General features: G+C 41.3%; 2 protein-coding genes and 1 long non-coding RNA gene across 4 annotated transcripts in view; 1 reads left to right on the plus strand and 2 right to left on the minus strand.

The window, feature by feature from the left end:
* CAAP1 (caspase activity and apoptosis inhibitor 1) overlaps positions 1–15,334 on the minus strand; it is a 47,287-nt gene extending 31,953 nt beyond the window's left edge. The window contains exons 1-4 of one of the 2 annotated variants that reach the window (XM_084786009.1): positions 15,019–15,334; positions 8,993–9,193; positions 8,192–8,276; positions 6,824–6,899 (exon numbers count right to left, since the gene is read on the minus strand). In XM_084786009.1, the coding sequence (XP_084642135.1) occupies positions 6,824–6,899; positions 8,192–8,276; positions 8,993–9,193; positions 15,019–15,264 (608 nt within the window). In that variant the 5' untranslated portion in view covers positions 15,265–15,334. Of the gene's footprint in view, positions 1–6,823; positions 6,900–8,191; positions 8,277–8,992; positions 9,194–13,284; positions 13,371–15,018 lie in introns of those variants that run through there. The other variant, XM_084786010.1, reaches the window with a different exon arrangement.
* Positions 15,335–20,505: 5,171 nt separating this feature from the next.
* Positions 20,506–27,097, plus strand: LOC311605205. The gene is made up of 2 exons (XR_014781826.1): positions 20,506–26,329; positions 26,503–27,097. It is a non-coding gene; the product is annotated as an uncharacterized lncRNA (long non-coding RNA).
* The window catches only part of PLAA (phospholipase A2 activating protein), a 32,808-nt gene continuing 32,043 nt past the window's right edge, over positions 26,997–27,761 (minus strand). Inside the window, exon 14 of the mRNA XM_084795536.1 lies at positions 26,997–27,755. Within this exon, the coding sequence (XP_084651662.1) occupies positions 27,190–27,755 (566 nt within the window). The 3' untranslated portion in view covers positions 26,997–27,189. The remainder of the gene's footprint in view (positions 27,756–27,761) is intronic.

A 27,761-nucleotide genomic window follows, 5' to 3' on the forward strand; every position in this document is an offset into this window, starting at 1 on the left:
ATTCATTGAAAATTCATAAAAAGGTGTTATTTAGCAGTAACAATTCTGAAACTATGCTATAATTTCCATAAGGTATTTGCATTTTTATCCTTTACATATAAAAACCTCCATTCATTTCCTCTTTCCCTCAGTCATGAGGAAGCTGACATACTGATCCTAAACTTGCCTCTGGGCTTTTACACTTTTTTCTTTCTGCAATCAAAAATTTAGGCAACTGTATTACACAGCAGACTGAAATATACATGTCATACAAGGATACAAACACTTAACTCCAATGTTTGTCTTTCCAGAAAACTTCTTGACCTTATTTTTAAAAACAAAACAAAACAACAACAACAAAACGGAAATCAAGCTGCTGCTTGGAAACTGTGGCAGTTTGAATGAAAAGGACCCTTTAGGCTCACAGGAAGTGGCACTATTTGGAGGTGTGGCTTAGTGGGAGGAAATCAGTCACTGGGGAGTGCTTGGGATTCCTGCCATGGCAGCCAGGTTCGGCTGGGGTTCTGGGATCAGACACACACTGGCCAGCCTGTGCAGCTAGTGCTTTTACCTACTGAACCAACTCCCTGGCCCTACTCACCCATTTTTAGAATTGCCACACAAATGTACCTTTATGGTTTCTGAGGCCTTAGTTTTATTAGGAATCCCATATTTCCAAGCCTGACTGAGAACCTTCCCTACAACCCACAAGGTAAAGGAGAAAACACACACACACACACACACACACACACACACACACACACACACACACCAGAAATAAGTAATAACATTTAAACTATATACTTAAAAATAATACAGAAAAGTAAGATTAGTGAGAATGTGGAGAAAAAGGAAGACCTTGCAAGCAGCTGATAGGAATGTGTATCATAAAACCACTGTAGAAAATAGTATGGACTTTGCAAAAAAGTAAAAAAAAAAAAAAAGACATTCACATACATCATACACAGATGCAAACATGAATGTATGTATGCATTATTTATGTATATATTTATTTTTAGAAGGAGATCCTACCATTTGGATAAACTTGGAAGCCATTACGCTAAGTGAAATAAAAAAATAAATAAATAAAAGCAGGGCATAGTGGCAGACGCAGGCTGTGAGTTCTATAGTGAGAGCTCTATGAATTCAAGGCTAGCCTGGGCTATATAATAAGTTTCAGGACATCCAGAGCTACAAAATGAGACCTCCCAGAGGACAATGCATCCCAGTGAGCCAGAAGACACAGCACAGCAGCAGAAACAACAAAGTCTCTGCCTTAGAAAAAAGAAAAAGAAAACAAAAGCAAAACAAACCTAAAAACAAATAAGAAACATTATTATTTCAATTGCATATGCAATCTTTTTTGATATATTTTATTAATTTATTCATATTACATCTTAATGGTTATCCCCTCCTTTGTTTCCTCCCATCCCTCCCTCCCTCCCATTTTCCCCTTACTCCCCTGCCTGTGACTGTGACTGGCACCTCCTCCCCCTGTATATGCTAATAAAAGCTTCAAGCAACTGACCACACCTGCTGCTCTTAAAGAGGACGTAGGCTCAGTTCGGAGCACCTACATAGTGGCTCTAGCACATGTCTAGAACTCAGCTGTTAAGAGCACTGGCTGTTCTTCCAGAGATCCTGAGTTCAATTCCCAGCACCCACATGGTGGCTCACAACCATCTATAATGAGATCTGATGCCCTCTTCCTATATGCATGAAGACAGAACATTCATATACATAAATGAATACACAAACATAAGAAAAATTCCTGAAGTAAATCCTACACGGTCAGCAGTGCAACTACTCACTTGATACACTGCTGAAGTCTACATGCTAACATTTCTATTTGTTTACACCCACGAACCTATATTCACAAGTGCAGTGCCCTAAAATCTCCCACATACTTTTCTGGCACTTCTTAGTATGCAGAAATCATAAGGCAAATGGAAAAATCTTTTCATCCTTCTTAGGTACTACACAACTTATAATAGCACATATATCTGTCTGTGAATAGTAACAGTTTGCATTTATTGAACATTTCATTGGATGTAAATACATTAAACATGCTCACTTATCCCAGGAGCAGATGAGGTGTGAACACATCCACCCTGTTTGGTGCATCTGCAACAGAACTCCACTCAGCTCCCCATGCTCTGCACTTCTGTCGGGATCTACTTGTGCTTTGCAAGGAAGCTGTCCTTCATTTATTTTCTTCAACTAGAAACGACCTTTATAACATGGCCCTTAAAAAGACCAAGTTCATGGGCTGGAGAAATGGCTCAGTGGTTAAGAGCACCTCCTGCTCTTCCAGAGGTCCTGAGTTCAATTCCCAGTAACCACATGGTGGCTCACAACCATCTATAATGAGATCTGGTGCCCTCTTCTAGTGTGCATGTGTACATGCAGACAGAGCACTGTATACATAATAAATAAATAAATTAAAAAAAAAAAAACAAAAAACAAAAAAAACAAAGGCCAAGCGTCTTTCAGTGTACTCAACTTGCTTAATATCAGGATGCAGTCAGATCAGATGAGCGTCCATGCTAAAAACCTCACTGCAATTTTATGATCTCTTTTTACCTCTAAATAAGGTTACATTCTAAGCCACTGTTGGGTAAGACCTCAACAAATGATTCTCTAGGACATAATTTCTCCTTTAAGATCTTTTCTCATTATTCCTTCCCATAGGGTTTCTAGGCAAATTTTTAGCTCAAAATGTGTAGCTTTTTGTTTTCCCAGTAGATCCATGATAGGTCTCCTAAAACTGTGAGCTACATTTGGTTAGTTTTGAGGTTTTTCTGTAGTGGTCTATGTGCCTGTGTTGGCTGATCAGGACAATGATTCAGTTCCCAAGCATAGCTGGTCTTTTTAACAGTCAGCCTAGCGAACTAAGAAATGCAGAATAGCGTTAGTTCCCAAAATTACATTTGTGCTCTAACTGTATTTTGTCAAGCAGTCTCATCTTGTTAAAGCTTTCTTTCCTGTACTCAATTAGCTCAGTGCTCAACAGAGGCTCCTGAGCTCCTTTCAGCCTCTTTGTCCACTCCTGACTGACACTCCCTTAGCACGCAGCCTGGCCAGAGGACAAGCGCGCACCAAGTGAGGAACAGCGGATCACAGCACACGGGATGTTTAAGCCCCAGACATGCCAAGCTGACTCTTCTGCGGGAACCCAAGAGAACTGTTTGCAGGAATTCACACACTAGCTCACTTCCTCTGAGATGAACAGAGCTGAACTGACCCTGTAAGCACAAAATAAAATCCAAAAGGATACGACCAGCGAAGGCCTCTTAACCTGCCTTTGCAAGCTTTGAGAAAAGGTAAATATGTCTTTATTTTGTACCTCTGACTTTGTTCAAAAGCAAGGTAAATGAAATGGTCTCCCTGCACTCTGTCTGAAAACCTGCTTCCTTTCTTATCTTTGCAGGTTTGTTTATGTAGGTTATTCTGCTCCCGAAGCCAGAGGAGAGAAAAGGCAGCACCGGGAGCTAACGCAGGCTCCCTGTCCCCCCCTTCCTGGGCACCTTCGCTTTACACTCTAAAATCTTCCCCTTATTCACACTAACATTCTTTAAATACGTATTTTTTTCACATTTATTTCTGTAGGTGTGTGTATACAGTTGTGATGAGTGCCTGTGGAAAGGCAAAAAGACAATTTTGGAGAGTCAATTCTCTTTCCAATGTGTGAGAGCCTCAGATTGAACTCAGGTCATCAGACTTGATGGTAAATGCCCTACCCAATGTCCTCACTGGCCCTATATCACTCTTAATAAAAACTAGCCTCCTTAGTGCATTTAATCTGAAGTTTTATGAAGGGTTATTGTCATTTTACAAATAAACGCAATGATTATTATGAAAGATAAAGCATTTCAGAGCCCCCAAGTCAGGTACACTTACATCAAAGTCTAAAGCTACTTCTTAAGAGACACTGCTACTAACATAAGCATTTTTATAATCTAAGGCACACAAGTTTACCTGGGTCTCATTTTTCCACCTATAATGTAGAAATACTATGTATGCTGTAAAGTTTTTATGCAAACTCAATGGATGAAGATTAGACACTGTGACACAATGCTCAATGCTAGTTATTAGCATTATTTTTTGGCTCACTGTAGCTTAGACACTTGACTAAAGTGGGACGCTAGAGTACAGAGCACTTGCCTAGCCTGCACAAAGGCTTTCACTGATAAACTAACCTAATTAAATGCACTGAGCTGGATGTGGTGGCACAGGACTGGGGACTCAGCTACTTAAGAAAGAGGCTGAGGCGGGGGTCAGAATTCTTGGGTCCTAGAACTCAGGGCCAGACTGGCCACATAATGAGAACCCATCTGAAAGTAAATCATAAGTCATAGATGGCTCAGTGGTTAAAAGTGCATACTACTGTTGCTAGCACCCAAAGCAGGCAGCCTATAACTCCACATCCAGGCCACTGGACCGTGTCTTTCGACCTCTACAGATACCCATATGCTTACGGCACACATACAGCAGATACATCCACACAAGTACAAACACATACACAGATAAAAAATAAATCTAGAGAGTAAAGTCATTAAAGCAATGGGTAGCATTGACCAGCATCTTAAGAACTCAGTAGTCTGGCACCTGTCAGCCCCACTGCTGGCTGCAGTGACAATGTGTGGCATGCAGGTGAGCGTCCTGATGCACACCGCTCAGCAGTTTAACTCCAGGCTTCAGGGCTTCCTACTTAGTAATGGTTGTGTACCATTTGCCTGCTGAAGATCCCTAAGCTAAAAAAAAATCTCAAACCAGAAATTATGACTTTCTTGAGTGTCAACATAAAAATAAGGAAGTTCTAGAACCTGGATTTGAGATTTCCGGGCTGGAAGTGCTCAGCCTGTGTTTACAATTGCTTGGTCTACCTGACAGCATATGATAAAAAGCCCAACTTACCTATCTGACCACACAGTGGGATCTTTGTGACACTGGCTTTTTGTCTATGTAAATTGTTCTCATTATAAATATTCAAAAGTTAGGTACTAAATGTGTTTTTGTGGTTCTAGGAGTTAAACTGCAGGGTCTAGTTCATATCCACAGTAAGCAAGTTCTCAGCCACTGAGCTGAAATTGATAGCTAGACTTGGTTCTAAGTTTTCATATGTGTGAGCGTGTTTCCCTGCATTTATGTCTGTGGGCCACATGCATGACTAGTTCCCACGGAGGCTAAAGGAGGATGAGGATGCTGGGCTCCCTGGAGCTGGGAGTCAAACCTAGGTCTTCTAGAAAAACAGCCAGTGCTTGTAAGCACTGAGCCATCTCTCCAATCCCTTATTGTAATTTTAATGAGAACTAACCTTCTATTCTAAACGGGGTAATAGTAACTGGCTTCAACACTTTAAAAAAATAATAAACGGTAGCACTAGCGTCCAGGTGTGAGACAACAAAGACAACCTTAATACCTTAAAAATGGAGGGATATAATTAAAGGGAAAATAAAAATAATCAAGCAAAAACTTACTCAAGGTACTAAAAGTAACATCAAGAAACAAAACAAGCTAGGCATGGTGGTGCACACCTTCAATCCCTGCACTCAGGAGGCAGAGGCAGGAGGATCAATGTGAGTTCAAGGCCATCCTGGTCTACAAAGTGAGTCCAGGACAGCCAAGGATACACAGAGAAACCCTGTCTCGAAAAACCAAAAAAAAAAAAAAAAAAAAGGAAAGAAAAGAAAAGCTAGTAAAAGTGGTTATTTAAAATGTGAACATGTTCAATGTTGTCAAATGACTTAAAGCACTATTGCTTCTCCCACGGCAGCCAAGAACACAGCAAGGCATTTTCAAAGCTTTAGAAAGCACAGATAATTTATGCCCGCTATAAATTTTTCTTAGGAGCCAGGTGTCGTGGTGCACACCTTTTGTCCCAGCACCCAGGGGGAAGAGGCAGGCAGATTACTCTGAGCTTGAGACCAGCCTGGTCTACAAAATGAGCCCAGGACAGCCAAGACTACACAGAGAAACCCTGTCTCGAAGGGAAAATTTTTAAGTTTATTTTATTTTATGAGTGCTTTGCCTGTATGTAAGTAAAGCACTCACCTGCCTGGTGCCCAAGAAGATAGAGTCAACATTGGGTCCCATATACTAGAGTTTCGGATGGTTGTACGCAACCCTGTGGGTGCTGGGAGCCAAGACGGGGTTCTTTAGAAGAATAACTAGTGCTTTTAATGCTGAGCCAATTCTCCAGCCATTCTCTATACTTTATGTGAAAATGCTCATTTGCGTGATACTTAACCAATAGTATTCTATTAAACATGAAAAAAAATCTAGACTTCAGCTTAAACACATAGTACTTATGCTATTGCCCACTGGCAACGGTTCTCAATTTTCAAGTACTGGTAGTTTTTAATCATCAAAATATCCCAATTATATAAATTTACAGTAATATACATATAAACGTACATGTAAAAATAAATAGGTCAAATGAATATACATAAATATACACACAGAGAAATAAATACACATCAAACCTCAGAAAAAAATCATCATCTTCAATGAGAGGCTGGAGAGATGTCTCAGCAGTTAAGAGTGTTTCCTGTTCTTCCAAAAGAGCCAAGTTTGGCTCCCAGCATCCACTTCAGGCAGCTCACAAGCAATTGTAACTCCAGGCCCAGGGAATCTGACACCCTCTCCTGGTCTCCCCCATCCACATGTGACAATATACACACTCACACACACTCTCTCTCTCTCTCTCTCTCTCTCTCTCACACACACACACACACACACACACACACACACACACACACACACTTTTTTTCTAAACAGGGATCTTCAAAGAAAAACAAAGAAATTTTGAAATGAAAATGAAAGTGTTTGTGTTTTAACTTACTGACTGATTAAATCAGGTGCGACCTTACAGCCATCATCTGCCTCCTCTTCCATATCAGAGTCCAAACCATTGTCACCTTACAAAGAAAAATGAACTACTGAAAACATGTTTATAAAAATTTTTATCATTATATATTAGTACCATCTTTAAAAGAGATACAGGTTTAAAAACCTTACTACGTGTTTTTCTATTACTGGTGTTTACTAATGAGTGATTCTGTGTATGTGTATGTACCTGTGCGTGTGTGTGTGTGTGTGTGTGTGTGTGTGTGTGGTGGGTCCACATGTGCAGGTGTCCAGAGGACAGAAGTAGCATTACAGATGCTGTAAGCCCCCAATACGGGTGCTGGAAACCACACTGAGATACGCTAGAAGAGCAGCAAGCACTCTTCACCTCGCAGCCATTGCTCCAGCCTCCATGTTATACTTACAAGTTTTTTCATTGTCTTCCCTTTACCTTGTACATACATACAAAAATGTGATCGGACGTAATTAGAGACTATGGATATATACTACACATATTTTTTTTCAGAATTACAAATTCCATTAGACCATCATCTGTTCCCCCCCCTCTGTGTGTGAGTGTGTGTGTGTGTGTGTGTGTGTGTGTGTGTGTGTGTGTGTGCATGTGCACACGCAATGGGGAGGATGCCTACAGAGACTAAAAGATATCAGATTCCCCAGGAGCTGGAGTTATGTTGGTGCTAGGAACCAAACTCCAGTTTTAACCACTGATCAATCTCTCCAACCCCACTACTTTAAAATTTAAAAAGTCTCTGGAAAATTGAATATATCTTCTTTCTGTTTCTTCTGTGATGCAAATGAGAAAAATCCTCTCAATGTTGCAAATCAAACCAAAAAAAAAAAAAAAAACTTGAAAATTCAAAAATTTATAAGTTATCAGCATCAAAGAATAATCTTAATTTGGAAGAAATAATTGCTGGAAAATTGCAAACAATTCTGATATTGCATCTAGGTCTTACTGAAATAGGAGAGATGCACACAAGCTCATTATAAACTATAAGGAAAATAAAGCACAATGTCTCAGTTATTTTAAAGAAAATGTAACCTCCTGGTGAGTTTTTACAATAGTTCTGATATTTTCGTTAAGTTTTCATTTTATTACATTATATAAACACAAACTTATCTATATATTGGTTGAGGAAAACTATTTATCAAATTTGGGTTTTGGGGGAAAATTCTAATCTGATATGTAAGTTATTTTTCAGTACATACAGAAGTAAAGATATTCTTTGGTGATTCCTTAAGAATGAAACTAAAGTCACATTCAAGCAAGAGAAAGAAACCCTCAATACTTATGCAGAGAACACTAGACAAGTTTGCAGAATGTAGAAATAATGATTCTTACCCTCAAGAATCTTCAAGATTTTTTTTTCAGACAGGAGCTCTAATTGTTCCTGGCATAGTTTTTTAATTTCTTCTACTGAACAGTTCTAAAGAAAATGACATTTTTAAAAATTGCATTTATGTACTATAGCTCCAATGTAAACTGGAAAACTGCAATTATAAGAAAAATTCCAATTAGCAAAATCTTATAATCAAACAAATAAAAGCCTCAAGGATATACACATAAATTTTTATGGGAGGAAATCTGAAAAGCTGTCAGTTGACATGAATATTTCAGAGATTTAAAGGATATATAAAGTCATGTTTATTAGGAGGAAACACTGAAGTATTCTAGACTCCCATATTATAGTCGATTTACCTTATATATTGTAAAGATTTAAATCTGCAGGGCGTGACCCTATGAGATCCTTGGCCTGGGTTTGCATGGGCTTTCTATAACCATAAAATCAGAATATCATATATCTCCCTAAAGTTTTCAGAAATAAATACACAAAACATCTGTAAATTTGATGAAACATAAGCTATTACAAACTATTGTTGTGGACTGCTGTTTTACAGTAATATTTTACTCTTTATAACTCCAATCAGTATGACTACTGGGAAATATTTAACTATTTCTACAGGGTCACTGTTTTGCCTAAATATTTTTCTTTAAAAAAAAAAAAAGAGCTTAAATATATAAAGTCACTTAAGGTCCACGTTCTCTTCCTTGCGTCCTTTCCCGTGGCCTGCTCCATTCAGTGGGATGAGGACTAGAGAAGGGGGCGGTGTGCACGTGTGCGCCTGGCAGTCAGCCAAGTACCTTCAGCACGTCGGGGAGCATCTTCTGCAGCTTCTTCTCCCCGATTATGCAGAAGCACTGCTGGAGCATCTCCTTTCTGTCTGATATATAGAAACTAACTGGCTTTAGCGAGACAGTCAGGTCCAGCCCACCTTCTTCAACATCACTGTGCTCTGCCAACAGTAATTCTTTTTCCAGAGCTGGTAAAAGATACTTGGTTTCCTACAAGTAAAGAAATAAGGAACTATTAAATAACATTATTAAAGTATGCATGACATATTCTATTGTCATTGAATTATTCTTCATTACACACTTCAAAATTCCTTTTATTTGCACAATTATCTATCTAAAATTAGAAGAGAAGAGCCTGTTATGGCGGCGCACCCCTTCAATCCCAGCCCTAGGGAGGCAGAGGCAGTCGGATCTATCTGAGTTCAAGGCCCGTCTGGTCTATAAAGCAAGTAAGTCCAGGACAGCCAAGGATACAGCGAGAAACCCTGCCTCGGAAATGAAAAGCAAAACAACAGCAGCAACAACAAAAAGTTTAAGTTGGAAGAGAAAACTTAGTTGTTCATCGCTCTTTAATTTACTCTCCACACTGCAGTTGACTCAGAGTTGTAATCCAAGAAAATCATATCTCAGAAGATACAAATGAAATTTTACTCCATGGGTACTACTTTCTAAAATTTTAGACTTGAAGAATTAGGAGATTCAATCAAGGGTCATTCATCCAAAGCTATAAATGCTTTGTCATTCTACTTAGACTCATGTAAAGAAACAAGGGAGCAGCAAATATTACAGACCACAATTACAAAGACACATGCCAACCACAAGCTGTCATTTTATTTGTTTTTGTTTTTCTGTTTAAGTTTTTCAAGCAGAGTTTCTCTGTGTAACAGTCTTGACTACCCTGTACTCGCTTTTGTAGACCAGGCTCGCCTCAAACTCACAGTAATCTGCCTGCCTCTGCCTGCTGAATTGTCATTTTAAACTGTTATATATTTAATCATTTTCAAAGGCTCAAACCATTTCAATAATTTAAGACATTTCTGACAATTTTACTTCCATCTCATGTCTGTCTTTCCAAATCTACTGTCAAAACTCTGGTCCAGATTCTTTCCTAGATTATAACAGACACAGAACTAGGTTTTCTACATCCAGTATGAGATTTTAGGTTTGTACACTGTTGGGAGGATGACTTTCAGCCAGGCGTAGTGGCATGCGCCTATAACCCCGGTACTCAGTGTCAGTGGCAGGCGGATCTCTGAACTTGAGGCCTGCCTGGTCAACAGAATGAGTCCAGGACAGAGAAAAATAAAAGATGAATTTTACAGAATGGGTCTTTATTGACGCTAGTTTAAACGGTCCCATGACTCATGCTGCTCTATGGTCCCCTGGCCCTTTATGTTCATGGCTTGTGTTCCCAGCACAAGGACCTTCTCTGAATCACTCAAATGCTCAGCGCAGAGAGGTCGGCTTCGCGTACATTTTGTTAACACGGTCTTTCCTCCTCCTTCTCTTACTCTAGTCCACAGCACAGGATGCCAAGTACAGATGCTTATCAGGTATGAGTGTGAAAGTCCAAATGGGGTGAGAAAGCATAAACAATCTATAGTAATTTTTATTTTATCTTTTCAATTTAAGATTTTGTGTATGGCTGTCATGTGAGTATATGATGCATGAGTTTTGCTCTCACGTGTGGAGGATGAGGACTACTTTTGAGAATAGGTTTTCTCCTTCCACAGTAGTTTCAAGGATGGAACTCAGGTCTAAGGCTTGCGCAGTCCCACTGAACCATGTCACTGGCTCTGAAAACTTCTTTTTAGGATAGGCATGATGAGTTACACTTTAATCTCAGCACTTAGGAGGCAGATGGACCTCTGTGAGATCAAGGCCAGCCTGGCCTACACAGTGAGTTCCAGGATAATCAGCTACACAGCTACACAGCGAGGCCCTGACTGAAAACAAGAATCAAAATGAAATGAAATGAAACTAATTAAGCCTGTGAAGCCCCGGGGAGCATCTAACGAAGATATTATGAACTCCTACCGAGTACACATAAACTTCCAAACTCAATTCACAAGAAAACCACAACTATAGGCTAACTCAACTTAAGACACACCACTCCAGACACAGAGGCAAGCAGCTCTCTGTCTACACAGTGAGTATCAGGACAGGCAGGGCTACACAGAGAGGCCCTGTCTGAAAAACTAAACAAAAACATCTACCCCAAAGAAAAAAGTCACATAACACATAAATCCAACACACTAAACAAAGCTTACCCCAAGACAGTACACACAGTTTACCATCAACTAACTTACCAATGCATAAGTAACAAATTACACTCTCTAGCTGATCAATAACACCAACAGGCTGGTAGCAGTGGAGCACACCTGTAATCTCAGCACTCGGGAGGTAAAGGCTGGCGGATCTCTGAGTTGGAGGCCAGCTTGGTCTACAAAAGAGTTCAGGACAGCCAAGGATACACAGAGAAACCCTGTCTTAGAGAAAGAAAATAATAATAATAATAACATCAACAGCATGCCAAGAAGCCACATGATAAAATCAAACCCATACAGCCAAGAATTGAAGAAACTGCCTTGACCTGACCAAAGTCACCTTCACAGTCTATTGCAAATACACTTACTGGTACAGCATTAGAACTAGAACTGTTCCCACTGGAGCTCGGTGCTAGAGCATTTGCCTAACAGGCTCAAGGTCCTGGGCTCAATAGAGAAGGGATGCATGGGTGGATGGGTGGGTGGATGGGTGGGTGGATGGGTGGATGGGTGGATGGGTGGATGGATGGGTGGGTGGATGGGTAGATGGGTGGATGGATGGGTGGGTGGATGGGTGGGTGCGTGAATGGGTGGATGGGTGGATGGATGGGTGGATGAATGGGTTGATGGGTGGATGGATGGGTGGGGGATGGGTGGGTGGATGGGTGGATGAATGGGTTGATGGGTGGATGGATGGGTGGGGGATGGGTGGGTGGATGGGTGGGTGGGTGGGTGGGTGGATGGGTGGATGGGTGGGTGGATGGGTGGATGGATGGATGGATGGGTGGATGGATGTGTGGGTGGGTAGATGGATGGATGGATGGTTGGATGGGTGGATGGGTGGGGGGGTGGATGGATGGGTGGATGGGTGGATGGATGGGTGGATGGGGGGGGGGTGGATGGGTGGATGGGTGGATGGGTGGATGGGTGGATGGGTGGGGAGGTGGATGGATGGGTGGGTGGGTGGATGGGTGGGTGGGTGGGTGGATGGAGGGTGGGCAGATGGGTGGATGGGTGGGTGGGTGGATGGGTGGATGGGTGGATGGAGGGGTGGTGGATGGATGGACGGAAGGGAGGAAGAAAGGAAGGAGTCTTAAAAACAAAGTGGAGATGCCAATTATAGCTGCTACTAACACTGTACTAGGTTTTGATAATACAAAATGAACAACAACAAAAAATAGTCCTAAAAAAGACAAAATTGAGTGTGAGCAGAAATATTACAGAAAATCAGTCATAGTGTGGCTATGTAGAAGAAAATCATGCAAATACTTGCATCCACAAATCCCAATTTAAAGTTGTAATGTTACAAAGTATGAGACTGGAGAGATCACTCAGCAGTTAGGAACACTTGCTGTTCTTCCAGAGGCTGGGAGCTGAGTTCCTAGCACCTACAATGGATTTAAATCCACCTATTTTATACCTAGCACTCAGGAGACAGAAGCAGGTGGATCATTTTGAGTCTGAGGTGGCCTGCTCTAATGAGCGAGACCAGAACAGCCAGGGCTACACAGAGAAACCATGTCTCATAAAGTCAAAAACCAAAAATAAACAAACAAACCACTGTGAGAAAACAGTTGGCAAGGCGACTCAGCAGTTAAGGGTGCTTGCCATCACCCTAACAACACAAAACCTCAATCCCATATTTGTCCTGACTCCACAAAGGCTGTCTCACACACACACACACACACACACACACACACACACACACACTTAATGTGAAATTTGTTAAGTATTAAAAGAAAATACAGAATTTTTAAAATAAATTGTAAGATCTTTCAGAACACAAAACCTAGAAGGCAAAAGAAACTTCCAGCTCTGGCTACCAAGAAATCAACGGCTCAGCAGTTAAAGAGCACTGTCTGTTCTTGCTGAGGTCCTGAGTTCAATTCCGAGCAACTACATGGTGACTCATAACCATCTGTAATGGAATCTGATTCCCTCTTTTGGTGTGTGTGAAGATAGAGCATTCATATACATAAAATACGTAAATTAATCCTAAAGAAAAAAGAAAGGAAATCAAAGGCTCCAGCACACCTTAAACCAGCAGTTCTCAATCTGTAGGTCGGGAGACCCCTGGTACAGGAGGGGGAGAGGGAGGTCTAATGACCCCTTCACAGGGGATGCCTAAGACCATGGAAAAACACAGAGATTTACAATATGGTTCATAACGGTAGCAAACGAGTTATGAAGTAGCAACAAAAATAACTTAATGGTTGGAGGACACCATGACATGAGGAACTGTATTAAACGGTCACAAACATTAGAAGGTTGAGAACCAGAGCTTTAAACAAAGGTATATCAACATTTGCTGCACAATCTACATAAAAGTTTAAAAGTATAATAGAAATATGTGAGACTTCTTTCTCATAGAAACACTGAATAAAAGAAAAAACAATGAGTCTATACAACTACACAAGGAATCAAATGGGAAATAAAAATGTAGAATTATTCAGTAACACTAGTCATTAGGAAAATATATATTAAAACAATGTGAGCCAGGTCCAGTGGCACATGCTTTTAATCCTAGTACCCAGAAGACAGAGGCAGTGGAATTTTTCTGAGTTTGAGGCCAGCCTGTTCTACAGGTTCCAGACCAGTGAGACCCTGGCTCAAACAAACAAACAAACAAAAAGATGTAATATTCACTTGGCCCATCAGTCTGACAGCTCTCTAAAAAAAAAAAAAAAAAAGACAGCAGGGATGGTGTGGTGGGACACACCTGTAATGTCAGCATTCCAAGGACAAAAGGCAGGAAGGTGGATTGATGTTAAGTTTGAGGCCAGCCTGGTCTACAGCATATCAAGTTCAAGGCGAGGCAGGGCTACAAAGTGGGAGGTGGGACGTTAGGAGGATAGCATATCCTTGTGACCATTGGCAGAAACGAACATTCATACTGTTTGGTTCTAGTCCAACACATCTGCTGTTATGAAAGAAAGGTTTGGGTTCACATATCTAGGGTTTAGTCCATCTTGGTCGTGAAGCTGAAGAGGCATGTGCGTGAAGCATTTGGTCAGTACAGCTAACGGTGCCGTAAAGCACACTGAAAGAGGGATTCGTCTCTGGGATCCTGGGACACCTAAAACACACCACGCATGTAAGGAAATCCATTCAGTGCGGGCATATTACACAATTAGAAACACTGAAGGAAACAATGAAGAATGGCTGCATATCAGGTGGCAGTACGAAGGGCTTTCAACTTCTGCCTTTACTTCTGTGTTCGATGCATTTTAAGAGAACATTCATTTGTTAACAGAAAGTTACAAACTTACTGTCGCGGCAGGTGGATGATGCAAAGAAACATTTTGTTTGTTTGTTTGTTTAGGTGTTGAATTCAAAGTAGGAACTATGAAATTCTTGCGATTGTGACTGTGAGGAAAACCCCTGAACTTGAGTCTCAGGTGCTTTAAAAAAAAAAGTGAAATGTGAAAATAATCAGAATCCATTAAAGGGGAAAGGTATGATCAGTGCTTACACCGGCATTTGTAACTAGTTGCCGACCTACACAGATCCTCTACGGAGATCAGGAAAACCACGAGTAAAAAGAGCCTCCAAAGTTTAATGGGGAAGGGGTGCTGATCAAGTCAGTCCAAAAACTTCAAATTCAAAACACGGGGACGGGTTCAACCGGACTCAGAATCGTACCGCCGGCCCAGGGGACCAGGACACTAACAATGAGCTCCTGCCCGCGACCGCGCGGTTCCGCAACCCGGCTCCTCCGAGGGGCTGCAGCTCCGGGGGTCGGCGCGGGGCGAGGCGAGAGGCACGCACCTGCTGCAGGGAGCCCGAGACGCTGGAGGACGAGTCGGTGCTCCTCCGCTTTCGGCGCTCACTGCGTTCCGCGCCGCCCGCCACACTCGCCCCGCCGGTGGCGCCTCCGCAGCAGCCACCGCCGCTCCCGCAGCCGCCCGCGCTCCCGCCCAGCGCCGGCACCAGGTCCGGGGCCGCGAGCGCAGCGGCGGCCTCCTGCCCACTCCGCTTGCGCCGTTTCTCCCGGGAAGACTTCTTCCCCGTCATGGTGCTCGCGCTGCAACCATCGGCAACAGCCCCGGCCGCTACGGGAAGCTCGGTTCCGTAGCTGCAGAGACAGCCGGGGCTGCTGTCGCAGGCTTGGCGTCACTTCCGGGTCCCGGCGCGCTTCGTGACGTGTCGTTTTTGGATGAGGGGCCAGAGTCTGAGATGGTCTTTCGTGTAAAGGCTGACACGTGGTCCACTCCGGCTCAGTTTGCTTTTTCCAGCCTCTGCTGAGACCTGAGCTGGAGTTTCCTAAAATTTCTTTGCCTTACCAATACTTCTTTTTACTGTTTATCAGTTTACAAATACATCAAAAGGTAAAATTACAGTTCCTGAGTCTTTTTTCTTTGCCTACAATTTCCACATGTGATACCAACAATATGAGTTAGAGGTCAGCCTGGTCTACAAAGTGAGCCAAGGATACACACATAAAAACCCTTTTAGGTTGTTGGTTTGGTTTGGTTTGGTTTGGTTTTTTTTTTTTTTTTTTTTTTTTTGGTTTTGGTTTTGGTTTTTTGGTTGGTAGGTTTTTTGAGACAAGGTTTTTCTGTGTAGCTTTGGCTGTCCTGGGACTCACTTTGTAGACCAGGATGGCCTCAAACTCAGCGATCCGCCTGCCTCTGTCTCCTGATGCGGCGATTATAAGTCTGTGCCACCACGCCAGGACTGGGCTGGTCTTTTTTAAAAAAATATTTATTTATTTTTATGTATACAGTGTTCTTCCTGCATGTACACCTGTAGGCCAGAAGAGGGCATCAGATCACATTACAGATGGTTGCGAACCATCATGTGGTTGCTGGGAATTGAACTCAGGACCTTTGGAAGAGCAAGCAGCACTCTTAATCACTGAGCCATCTCTCCAACCCATGGGCTGTTATTTTTTGTTTGGTTGGTTGGTTGGATTTTCAAGACAGGGTTTCTCTGTGTAGCCTTGGTTGTCCTTGACTCGCTTTGTAGACCAGGCGGGCCTCGAACTCACAGTGATTCACCTACCTCTGCCTCCCGAGTGCTGGGATTAAAGACGTGTGCCACCACCACCCAGCTATTATTTTTTTAAGTGCACTTTGAGGACTTGCACAAGAATAGCAGTCTTATGCTTCAAGTGACTTTTCTCATTACCACTAATTTCGAGGCATGAGTCCATGTTACTTTTAAAGGAATTGAGAGTGGGGTGGGGTAAAACTTTTAAAAAGAAAGGCACTTTCCTGCAGTCGTTCACAGTGTTCAGCAATGTGAGTTCACCTGTGAGAATGAGCTCTAGCTGCCTATAGTAAAACTCCTCAAATGGCCTAGGGACATGGGTTCCTCTGTTGGGTTGCTTCTGAAGTGATCCGGCACTGTTGTCTAGTCTTGGTCTTATACTGTCATCCTGTCTCTACCTCTACAGTAGGCAGAAGTATAAACACAAAACACCATATACCTGTGCAGCCTGAATTTGAATATGTTTGTGAGTTTGTTTGGTTTTGTAGTTGCTGTGTGATGTAAAACCACAGTGCTCATCTTGAGGGGAGTAAGAATTTATTCTATAGCTATTTTGATTGACTATGGCCCCGAGGGACACAGATTTTGGATACCCCAAACTCCATGTTCCAACGTGGAAGCCAGAATATCACAAGCACCTGCTACACATTTCAAAGTCAAAGCTAGTGTCCTCCCCCTCTCGCCTCTGCCCGGCTCTCCCACCAGCTTCTGACTTTCCCTCTGCCCAGCTACTCAGTCTCCTTATAAACCCGGATTCTGTGTCCTACAGGCTCTGCTCCTGCTTCTCTCAGTGTGTTTCCTCCATTCTCCATCCCCTGCTATTCTCCGCTCTCTCACAGATAGCGCTGATTAGATTGAAAATACCACCTTTATATTCACACCCTAGCTACATAAAATATTTATAAGAACATGCACTGTGTAACACACACCCAATATCCTAAGCCTCCTAAGCTGGTCATGTTCAGTCTACTTTTCTGTGGATTCTTACAGATAACTCTGGCTTTTCTCTCTCTACAATAAAGATCCTTCCCCTTAACCATGGAGCAGTCATGTCAGTTTATACACAAATATAGAGTGGGGCAAGGCATGGCTGCTGTTCCTGAAGGCCAAAACTAGCCCAAGAGAAAATAATTAACCTGTGAACCTAAATAATTTCAGTTTCTCCATAGCACTGAAATTCCAATTCATCCATCCATCAGTCTCTGGCAACACAGACACCTGGCATTGATTTGAAATCAAGGACCCATGTTTCAGCTAGCCCATGGAACATGGTCAGCTGAACAGATGGGCAAAATGTATCCAGGGTTACCTACTTAAGGCCAGACCGTTGTAAACAAAAAATAAAAACAAGACACAAAAAGAGGCTTAGGATATTGGGTATGTGTTACACAGTGCATGTTCTTATAAATATTTTATGTAGCTAGGATGTGAATATAAAGGTGGTATTTTCAATCTAACCAGTAACATTTTGTAAAATGTTCCCAAGTCTACAAGAAACTGCCTCTTGAATCTGAATACAGGACAGCAGGTAATCCCAGAGGGTAAGATAGAAAAATAGGAGTTTTTAGACATGAGACATATCTATAGGTTATACAAAAGGAAGGAGCAGAGGGAGCTGTTGAGGGTTGTAAACACTGCCACTTGTAGGAGGAAGGCAATATCTAATATGTCTGAGTTTACCTGTAGATGCCTAGGATGGTGACATTTAACTAATCATAGGTTTTTCTTCCAGAATGAGGCTTTTATAAAGGCAAACTATAAATTTTTTTAAAATGTGTGTGTGTTTTGTTTTTTAAGACAGGGTTTCTCTGTGTAGCCCTGTTTGTCCTGGACTCCCTTTGTAGACCAGGTTGGCCTCGAACTCAGAGATTCACCTGCCCCTGCCTCCCAAGTACTGGGATTACAGGTGTGCGCCACCACACTAAGCTCGACAAACTATAAATCTATACTAAGAAAAGTAGAAGGTGAGAAATAAATGAACAAACGCCATTTTGTTTGGCCTGCAGGGAGTGTAATTCCAAGGGGGAGTCCCTACTTAATAATGTGCTGAGTTCAAGCCCAGCATTGCCAAAACTAACAGCATTTTTTGCTCATAAGAAATACAATAAAATGGAACCATAAAACATCCAGCCAGTTACTAAGTTCATGGCTGAAGAAAGATCTAAAAGAACAGGGAGTCTCTGGGCTAAGTATAGCCGAGCACACTGTCCCTCAAATCCCATGTAGAAGAGAGTTGGAATGGATAGAGCTAAAGATGGTTCTGTTAAGTAGAAAACATCAGAATCAGAAAGACAATGACTGCATATGCCATGGTCCTTGCAGTGGAGTCTGTGTGGCAAATACTGCACGGCCTGAGGTTATGACCCATGACCAGGGAGAGCCTCCTGGAACGGGGCTGATGTTCCTGCCAGGAGAAATGGGTTGCAGCTTTCTTTCTTCTCATTCTCCTATTCTTTTTCTTAACTCTACTCCCAAATCAGGACTGTTCAGGCATGACCACGTTGCTGTGAGACAGCCCTAACTTGGGACTGCAGCCAGGGGCCGTTCAGGTCCAGAGCAGTTCTACTTCACTTCCACTTATTCAAAGAAATGTGGCTAGGAATTAATCATTAGTTAATAATTTGTATTACGACTTACAAAGAAGTAAAGTGTTTCAAAAGAAAGCTCCAGATAGTGGTGCTCAGATATTAGAAAAGAAAACTAAAGGAAAAACTGTCTTGGCACACAGGTGTTGGGCGTAAGTTCGGTTTATGAGAAGACATTGACCCTGGACAAAGGGAGCGCTTGCATATTGATACCAAGCCAACAACTTAGAAGTGATGACGTCTTTACTGTGTATTCTGTACCCTGTATTGTTACATTTAAAGTTATAATTCAAAAAGTACTTTGCATTCTGTACCTGCACTGTGTATGCTTGATTGCTCACTGGCTTCCGTGAGTCTACTCTGTGGGAAAATGTAACCACAAACCCCTCCTGTTTTCAAAAAGGACGTATGAAAATTTAGACTGCTTGCCTGAAAAATACTCAGATGCAAACTCACTCCTGGGTTACTCTGTTTGTCACTTTGCCTTATCTCTGTCCACCGACGCTTCAAGAACCCCCATTCCCAAGGACCTATTCCCGACTGAGCAGGTTCGTGGCTTGCATGACCTCACTTGTGTGGAATCTTAAAAAGTTGATCACACAAACACTGAAAATGGGTGGTTATCAGAGGCCAGGAAGAGCCAGCAGGTGAAGTAGTGGATTGGATTTAAAAACATTAGATAAAGGCAAAAGCGTGCTACTATTTTATAAGCAATTACTCTGATCAATTTTTAAAGATTTATTTATTTATTATGTATACAATGTTCTACCTGCATGGTGAGACTCCAGTCGGCATAGGATATTCCAGGAAGCCCCCAGGTGAGAGATGGAGCCTGGATCGATGCAAGAACATGAGGCTTTATTGATCCAACGCATTGGGGTTAACCTGCTCCCCGGGGAGAGGCAACCCAGAACAGCAAAGTTGCAGAGTTTTTATACTTTTACAAACAGGCAGACTTAAGCAGCAGTGAGCCATCAATCTGTTATTGATAGGTCAAGTTGACTTCTAAATCTATTGGCTAGTCTAAACAGTGTATTTGTAAATCTCTAAGCCTGGGACTTTCTGCCCTGGGGCTTTTCACCCTGGGGTGGGTGGTCAGAGTCAGTTATCAACCTGTGATCTCTCTTGGAATTGTTTTTAACATTCTAGTTACTGGTGGGGACGGAAAGTTGAAGCAGCCTGCAGCAGTGGAAATTTACAGAGACCTTAACGGAGATTCTTGAGGAGAGGGGCTGGTTCCTTCACATGTACATCTGCCCACCAGAACAGGGCACCAGATCTCATTATAGATGGTTGTGAGCCACATGTGGTTGCTGGGAACTGAACTCGGGGCCTTTGGAAAAGCAGCCAGTGCTCTTAACCTCTGAGCGATTTCTCCAGCTCCCTATTTTGATCATTTTTATTGTAATGAAATAACAAACATTTGAGGAGATAAATACATTTTACCTCACTTAAATATTGCACAGTATATGCATGCATGTGTGAATACATCACATATTACTCATAGCATATACAATATTTATGACTAGGTATATAATTTAATAGTAGAATGCTTGCTGAGTATCTATCTATGAGGCCACAGGCTTGAACTCCAGCACTCTAAGTAGATAGATAGATAGATAGATAGATAGATAGATAGATAGACAGACAGATAGATAGATATAGATAGATAGGAAGATAGATGATTGATAAATAGGTGATTGATAGATATACCAAGAGAGAATGGGTAAATAAACCATTTTCTCTGTAAGCAAGATGGCTCAACAGGAAAAGGCTGCACAATCTGACAACCTAAATTCAACCCACTTAGAGATGAGTGAGAAGTGATGCCAAAAACTTGTCCCCTCACCTCCACACATGCACTGTGGCATGTAAGCCCTGCCTCCCACACATATTAGCTAAAAGGACTTTTTTTTTTTTTTGAGACAGGGTTTCTCTGTGTAGCCTTGGCTGTGCTGGACTCGCTTTGTAGACCAGGCTGTCCTCGAACTCATAGTGATCTACCTGCCTCTGCCTCCCAAGTGCTGAGCTAAAAAAAAAAAATTTAAGACAGGATGGTGGTGGTGCACACCTTTAATTCCAGCATTCAGGAAGCGAGGCAGGTGGATCTCTGTGAGTTGGAGACCAGCCAGGTCTACAGAGTGAGTTCCAGGACAGCCAGGGTTTCATAGAGACGCCTTGTCTCAAATTTTTTTAGTTGGGAAAAAAACAGAGTTGGTAGTCAACTTTAGTGAGTCTCTCAGATGAAGAAGCAGGTCTGCTGTTTTCAAATTAGACTATCCTTAATAGTGTCAGGTGTTGGTTCTCTGCCATGGGGTGGGTCTTGGGTTGGGCTAGGCATTGGTTGGATATTTCCTCAGTCTCTGCTCTATCTTTACCCCTACATGTCTTTTTTTTTTTAAAGATTTATTTATTTATTATTATGTATACAGTCTCTGCCTGCATGTACACCTGCAGCCAGAGGGCATCAGATCACATTATAGATGATTGTGAGCCACCATGTGGTTGCTGGGATTTGAACTCATGACCTCTGGAAGAGCAGTCAGTGCTCTTAACTGCTGAGCCATCTCTCCAGCCCTACCCCTACATGTCTTGTAGGCAGGTAAGTTTTGGATAGAAGTTTCTGTGGGTAGGTTGGTGTTTTCCCTCCACTAGGTGTCTTGTCTAATTAGAGGGGGTCTGCATATACCCAAAAGATGCTCCAACATTCAACAAGGACATTTGCTCAACTATATTCATAGCAGCTTTATTTCTAATATCCAGAATATGGAAACAACCTAGATGTCCCTCAACTGAAGAAAGGATAAGGAAATTGCAGTACATTTACACAATGGAACACTACTCAGTGTCTAAAAACAAGGAAATCATGAAATTTGCAGGCAATGGGTAGAACTAGAGAAGATCATCCTGAGAGAAGTAACCCGCACCCAGAAGGACACACATGGTATGTACTCACTTATAAGTAGTTTTTAGAGACATAGTACAGGATAAACATATTAGAATGCACAGACCCAAAGGTAAGTAACAAGGAAGACTGAAGGGAGGGTGCTTAAATCTCACTCAGAAGGAGAAATAGAACAGACAGAGGTAGGGGCTGAGGAGAGGGAACAAGGTAGGAAAGGGAGTGCAGAGAGAAGTAGGGGTGGAAATTAGACCTGGGGAGAACTGGGGCAGGGGCTGAGAGGACAGAAGGCATCTCTGTGACAAGCTGGAGACCTAGGTCAAGATAGGCCTCTGAGAGGATGAGAGGGACTGGAGCTAAAACTCCATGGAGGGAGTGGCAGGGGCCATGGAGACTTAAGAGGACATCCTCCACTATTTTTTAAGCATTAGAGGGAGTAATGTAGATATCCTTCGAGTGGCCAGCTGCTGCACTCAGCACCTTGAGCAACTATTAGTCTCTGCATTTCAGCAGCAGTTCACTCACTACCAAAAGAAGTTTGTCAAAGCTGAGAACAGCACTTTGCGATAAGTACAGTATTTACAAGGCCGTTTGGCTTCATGCCCATTTAGGAACACGGCAGTATTAGGTTCCCCCTTGGAACCTCCGACCTCTTCAGCTAAAGGCTTTTGGCCAGGTTACCTCCGTTAACAGTCACGCCACTACTGCACCAATGGGCACTCTCTGCCTAGCAGTTCTGTATTATGCACAAAAGGCACTGCTAGGTAAGACAGTTGATAATACTGCATTGTCCTAAACCATAAAGTTGTGAGGTAATTTATTAAATAATAATACATAATGCAGAAGGGTTATAGGAAATATTTTAGCATGTAGGGTATTTCACATTCTATAGTAGCCTAGACGCTAAAGACAGTATTTTAAAAAATGGACTATTCTAGAATAAGAAATTAGATTACACACACAAATATGTTACAACTCAAATCCTGGTACTTCCTTCCTCCCCTCCCCCCCCCTTAGATACCTTTAAAGCAAAAATTATACTAGGTATTTCTAGGGCAAATAAACCATTTCAAATACAGACTAGATATCAGACATGGAGTTACTAACTTTGACATTAGTTATGGAAAATGTATACTTTTGTATTCAGAGAAGATATATGTTGAAATGCTTACTTGATGTGAACATTGCAATTTATCTTCATGAGATGAGCAAATATGGTCAAAGTGTAGAATCCATTCTTTGACAGCAGTGGTCAGACCGTGATGGCATGAGAGGAATGTCACTGAATAGAGTGCTTTAGATTTTGAGCTTTTCTTGCCAAGCACTATATAGTAAGACACTCACACAAAACAAGGGCAATGCAGGACAGCTGTTGACCTGACAGTAAACAATCAAGCTGCTGTGATGTTTGCTCAGTATATTTAACACGTGGTTTCACTTTGAGGTATTTTAAACTAGTGGTGATCTGGGGAGACTTAACTCTGTGTCAAGGAGTGCATATACAGCTTATAAATGCTTGTGCGGTCGCTACCTTTTTCAACTTTTATGAACACTGAAGGGAAACATGAGAAAATGATGTTAAATGAACAGGTCTTTGGTATCGTATCTATAATCATATTTATACTGAATACAGTTACCAAAAATGCATTAGAAATTAAAATTACAAATTTTAAGGACTTATTTTATTACTTTAAAATTATGTGTAGGTATGTGGTTCTGCAGATGCATGTACACTCAAGTGCTGAACCTACAGAAGCCAGAAGTATCCAGTTTCTCCAGACCTAGAGTTAGCAAGCAGTTGTGAGTCAGCTGTGAGCTGTGATTCTAACTCTGGAAAAACGTAACACAGACTTAACCACTGAGCCATTTCTCCAGCCCCTAGAAAACATTTTTTATTGCAACTAGGTAACACTTTTAACATTTACATACTTTTTGCAAATACATATTTTGCCTGCTTGTATGTAGGGGCAACATGCTTGTGCCTGGTGCACAAGGAGGTCAGAAGAGATCAGATCCTCTGGAATTGGAGTTATGGATGGTTGAGAACCACCATGTGGGTGCAGGGAACTGAACCCAGGTCCTCTGTGAAGACACCAAGTGCCCTTAATTATCCAGGCCCTGAGTAAGTATTGATTGTGAATAGTTAACTTCTCTCAAGTCATATAGGAGGGGGGATCCCTCTTAGACCTGTAGGAAAGAGGACACATCACAAAAATTTCTCTATTCATTTTATTAATTATTCATAAAATGCCCTAAGGAACCTACTTCCCACTTATCCCTAGGATTATCTGTGGAAACAGTCTATCTTTAGCTATGTCTCTAACAGCATAGGTGAAATTACAGTGGATAAAAAAATATATAAATATGCATTGCTGTGTAGTGATATTACCAATGCACCAAACTCAGTCATAAAAAAACCCCCACAAGAGTAGCATATCTAAAATAAAATGGACATGTCTTTTGTAGACAATGTGGTTTAAAATGCAATGTGAAATTCGCTGATCTGAAATTGAATCCACTAATCTGAAACTGTCCCAATGGAGTTGATTTAGACACAGGCATCAATCTAAAATTGCCTATTAATTTGATCTATTTCATGCATAAAATGTATTCCTAAAGAAATGGTAAGACTGTTGTGAGATCTTTTTAAGAAGATTTATTTATTTACTTATTTTATGTATACGAGCACACTGTCTTCATAAACACCAGTCAAGGGCGTCAGATCCTATTACAGATGGTTATGAGCCACCATGTGGTTGCTGGGAGTTGAACTCAGGACCTCTGGAAAAACAGCAGTGCTCTTAACCACTGAGCCATCGTTTCAGCCCCTGTTGTGTGATCTTTAATAGCACTGCTTGATAATCAAAACCAGAAAAGTTTCAGATAATAGAAATTGGTTGTATTAATATAATGGAAAAAAGTATAATGAAATATTAAATAAAGCTTCTGAACAGTACATATCTCACATTCCTTTTTGAAAAAATAAAATGCATGTTTACATACACGTCAATACAGTATAAGATGCTAAGAATGGCTCTTTATTTAGTAGGATGACAGTCAATGAGATGTATGTATCATGTTTTACTAAATGAATATTTATTTTTTAAGAACACATTAGGAGATCTGGAAAACAAAATAAACCACTATTTAACAGGTTCTTCAAGTGAGATTTTTTTTCTGCTAAACTGTACAAATAAAAGCTGTTATAAAAAAGACAGTAAGAAACAAAGTAATTACAATTTGCCACCTCTTACATTCTGAAGAGTGAACTCATGTTTTAAATAAGACTACATCCAATCTCTTTTCAAAGATAACCCACCTAGTTTTCAAAATGACATAATTGCACTGCATGCTAGACTGGATATATTAACACCAGTGTATTGTAGTGGAACCAGCATGATTTACGTTTTACCATTTGGTTTTGATAATAACAATTTAAATCCCAATTCAACAAAAGTAAAGCACAAGTGCATAGACGAAGCAGCCACATAAGGGTTGAAGTCCAGGTACACAGGAGCAGTTGGCATTTAACACTTGGCAAGGCACACATGGCCTATTTCCATTTCCTCAGGGCTTCCTGGAAGTCTGCAAGTTCTTCCCTGGATTAATCTAAACATTCACAACCTTTTTGCCCTTACCCTTACTGGAAAAAAAATGTGTCCTTCTTAGACTGCAATGTGCCATCAAGTCAGAGAACCCCACGTTTCTCCACATCAATGCTGAGAACACTGCTCACTATCTAAGTGAAGTTCTAATAAAACTGTTTCTTCCATAATAAAAATGGAAGCACTGGAACTGGAAATGTAACCCCACGGATAGAACTTCCCCACCACACACTTGGTTTTGATCCCTAGCACCACAAAACCAAACCAAAAGCGCGTGGGGCATGCGCACGCACACACATACACACACATACACACACACACACACACACACACACACACACACCCAACATAAATACAATTTTTAAGAAAAGGGACTGAGTTGGGCATGATGGCTTTAATCCTAGAACTCAGGAGGCACAGCCAGGCAGGTTTCTGAGTTCAAGGCCAGGCTGGTTTCCAGACCAAGTTCCAGGACAGTCAAGGCTACAAAGAGAAACCAAAAATGAAACGGCACTGTAAAGGGACGTAATGAACTGTCCAGTTACTGGATAGCTCCGCCTTTGTTTTAGTTGCTAGGATAGTCAGACACAATCTGTGACTTTTGAGGAAGCTGCCTCACAGCAAGTGCTTTCACTGTTTCCCCTCCGATTATAATTTATTCTATTACCTTTTCTTTTGAGAACAGAAGCATAATTATCACCTTTTAACGAAAGCTGATTTTAGAATTAAGTGGAGATGTATATAATATAGTATTTCCACTCTTCTAGGGGCCAAAAACACTAATTTCACATGACAGGTTCTTGACTTATTTGTACAATTGCCTACTCAAAAAAAAAAAAAATCCAAATTCTCTTTGACGTAATGAAGATGATCAACAAGTACACACTCATATGAAAACTGAAATGAAAATGCTATTACTTCAAATGGTGAAGGGCAAATGAAATGATCTAACTGTAAAGAGGAATGACAAAAGTAATCAGATATCGCCGGGCGTGGTAGCGCACGCCTTTAATCCCAGCACTTGGGAGGCAGAGGCAGGTGGATCACTGTGAGTTCGAGGCCAGCCTGGTCTACAAAGCGAGTCCAGGACAGCCAAGGCAACACAGAGAAACCCTGTCTCGAAAAACAAACAAACAAACAAACAAGTAATCAGATATCAAAAGTAGAGTGAAAAATGGAGTTACCTCATACAGTGAAAGAAAATTGTAACCCATAATCATTTAAGGCCTCAGTTGTCTGAATTGATGTGTAATATAACAGCTTACCAACTTGCTTTCCTCGGGTAAATATGAACCATGAAATATGATACCTTTTATTTACAAATGGCTCAAGAAATTATTGTATATTTTTTCAATTTACAATTTATAACAAACTTAAAATTATTTTTCAAGTAAATGCTAAAAGAAGACCTTGAAATGTATCAGTGCTATTGAAAGAATTCAACAGTAAAAGTGGAGAAGCTAAAGTACAAAAGAGAACAGTCAACTAAACAAGATGTCGTATAGAAAAAGAAGCAGCTTCTGTAAGGAAAAGCCTGTGTTCTCCTGAGTAATAAGGTAAGGAAGAAAATGCTGTTGTAATTGTGCTGTTGTTATTGATTAGTTTTTAATGCTTCTATACCCTGGAAAATCTTCCCCATTACACAGGAAAACCTCACAACCATCAGTGCAAAAACTTTATTTATAATTTGTTTCTCCTCAACACAACTTTACAAGATCTGAACTTAATCCACAGTTTTTTTTTTCTTTTTTCTTTTTTCTTTTTTTTTAAAACACCGGCAATCGGTCATGTAAAACGTGGAAAAAAAAATCACCCCCATTAATCAATTTAAGATCTCAGCTTCCCTTTTCCACTGCTACAGCAAATTTAAAATAAGCCTACAGCATTCGCTTACTTTAGCTGGCTCTGACACGGAGGCATACTTTTTTATCTGAGAATCAACACCTAAAGACTTGGCTAATTGTACAGCATTTGCATCATCACTGATAAGTGTCCCAAGAGCCACCAGCAGCCTAAAGGTGGCTTCTAGGTCTTGTACAACTTCCAAGATTGTGCTAATTACTGACAAGCACTGCGCTTTCCCTTCAATGTTATGGTCTTTATGGAAACAAACAGAATAGTTCAAGGTCAGTGTAGCCAGAGCGATATGAATGTTCTTATTGCCCCCTGCTTTCAGCTCTGCTGCACGTGACATCAGGGATTCCCTCTGGGACATCACGAGCTTCTGTCCTGCCTGACTAACAAAGCAATTGCAAAAAGTCCTAAGAGCAAGGAGCTGGTTTGCTGGCTTTCCTTCAGGGCTCAGGAGGCTGATAAGATGGCTGCTGAACTGGTCTCCTTCTTTTTCACTGCAGAAGTTCTCATTCACACTGGGATGCTTAATTGATAGCCGAAGAATGTCAAGTGCAGGAAAAACAATGTCTATTA

Source organism: Acomys minous (assembly GCF_964271855.1).
Source record: "Acomys minous genome assembly, chromosome: 1".
Taxonomy (NCBI): domain Eukaryota; kingdom Metazoa; phylum Chordata; class Mammalia; order Rodentia; family Muridae; genus Acomys; species Acomys minous.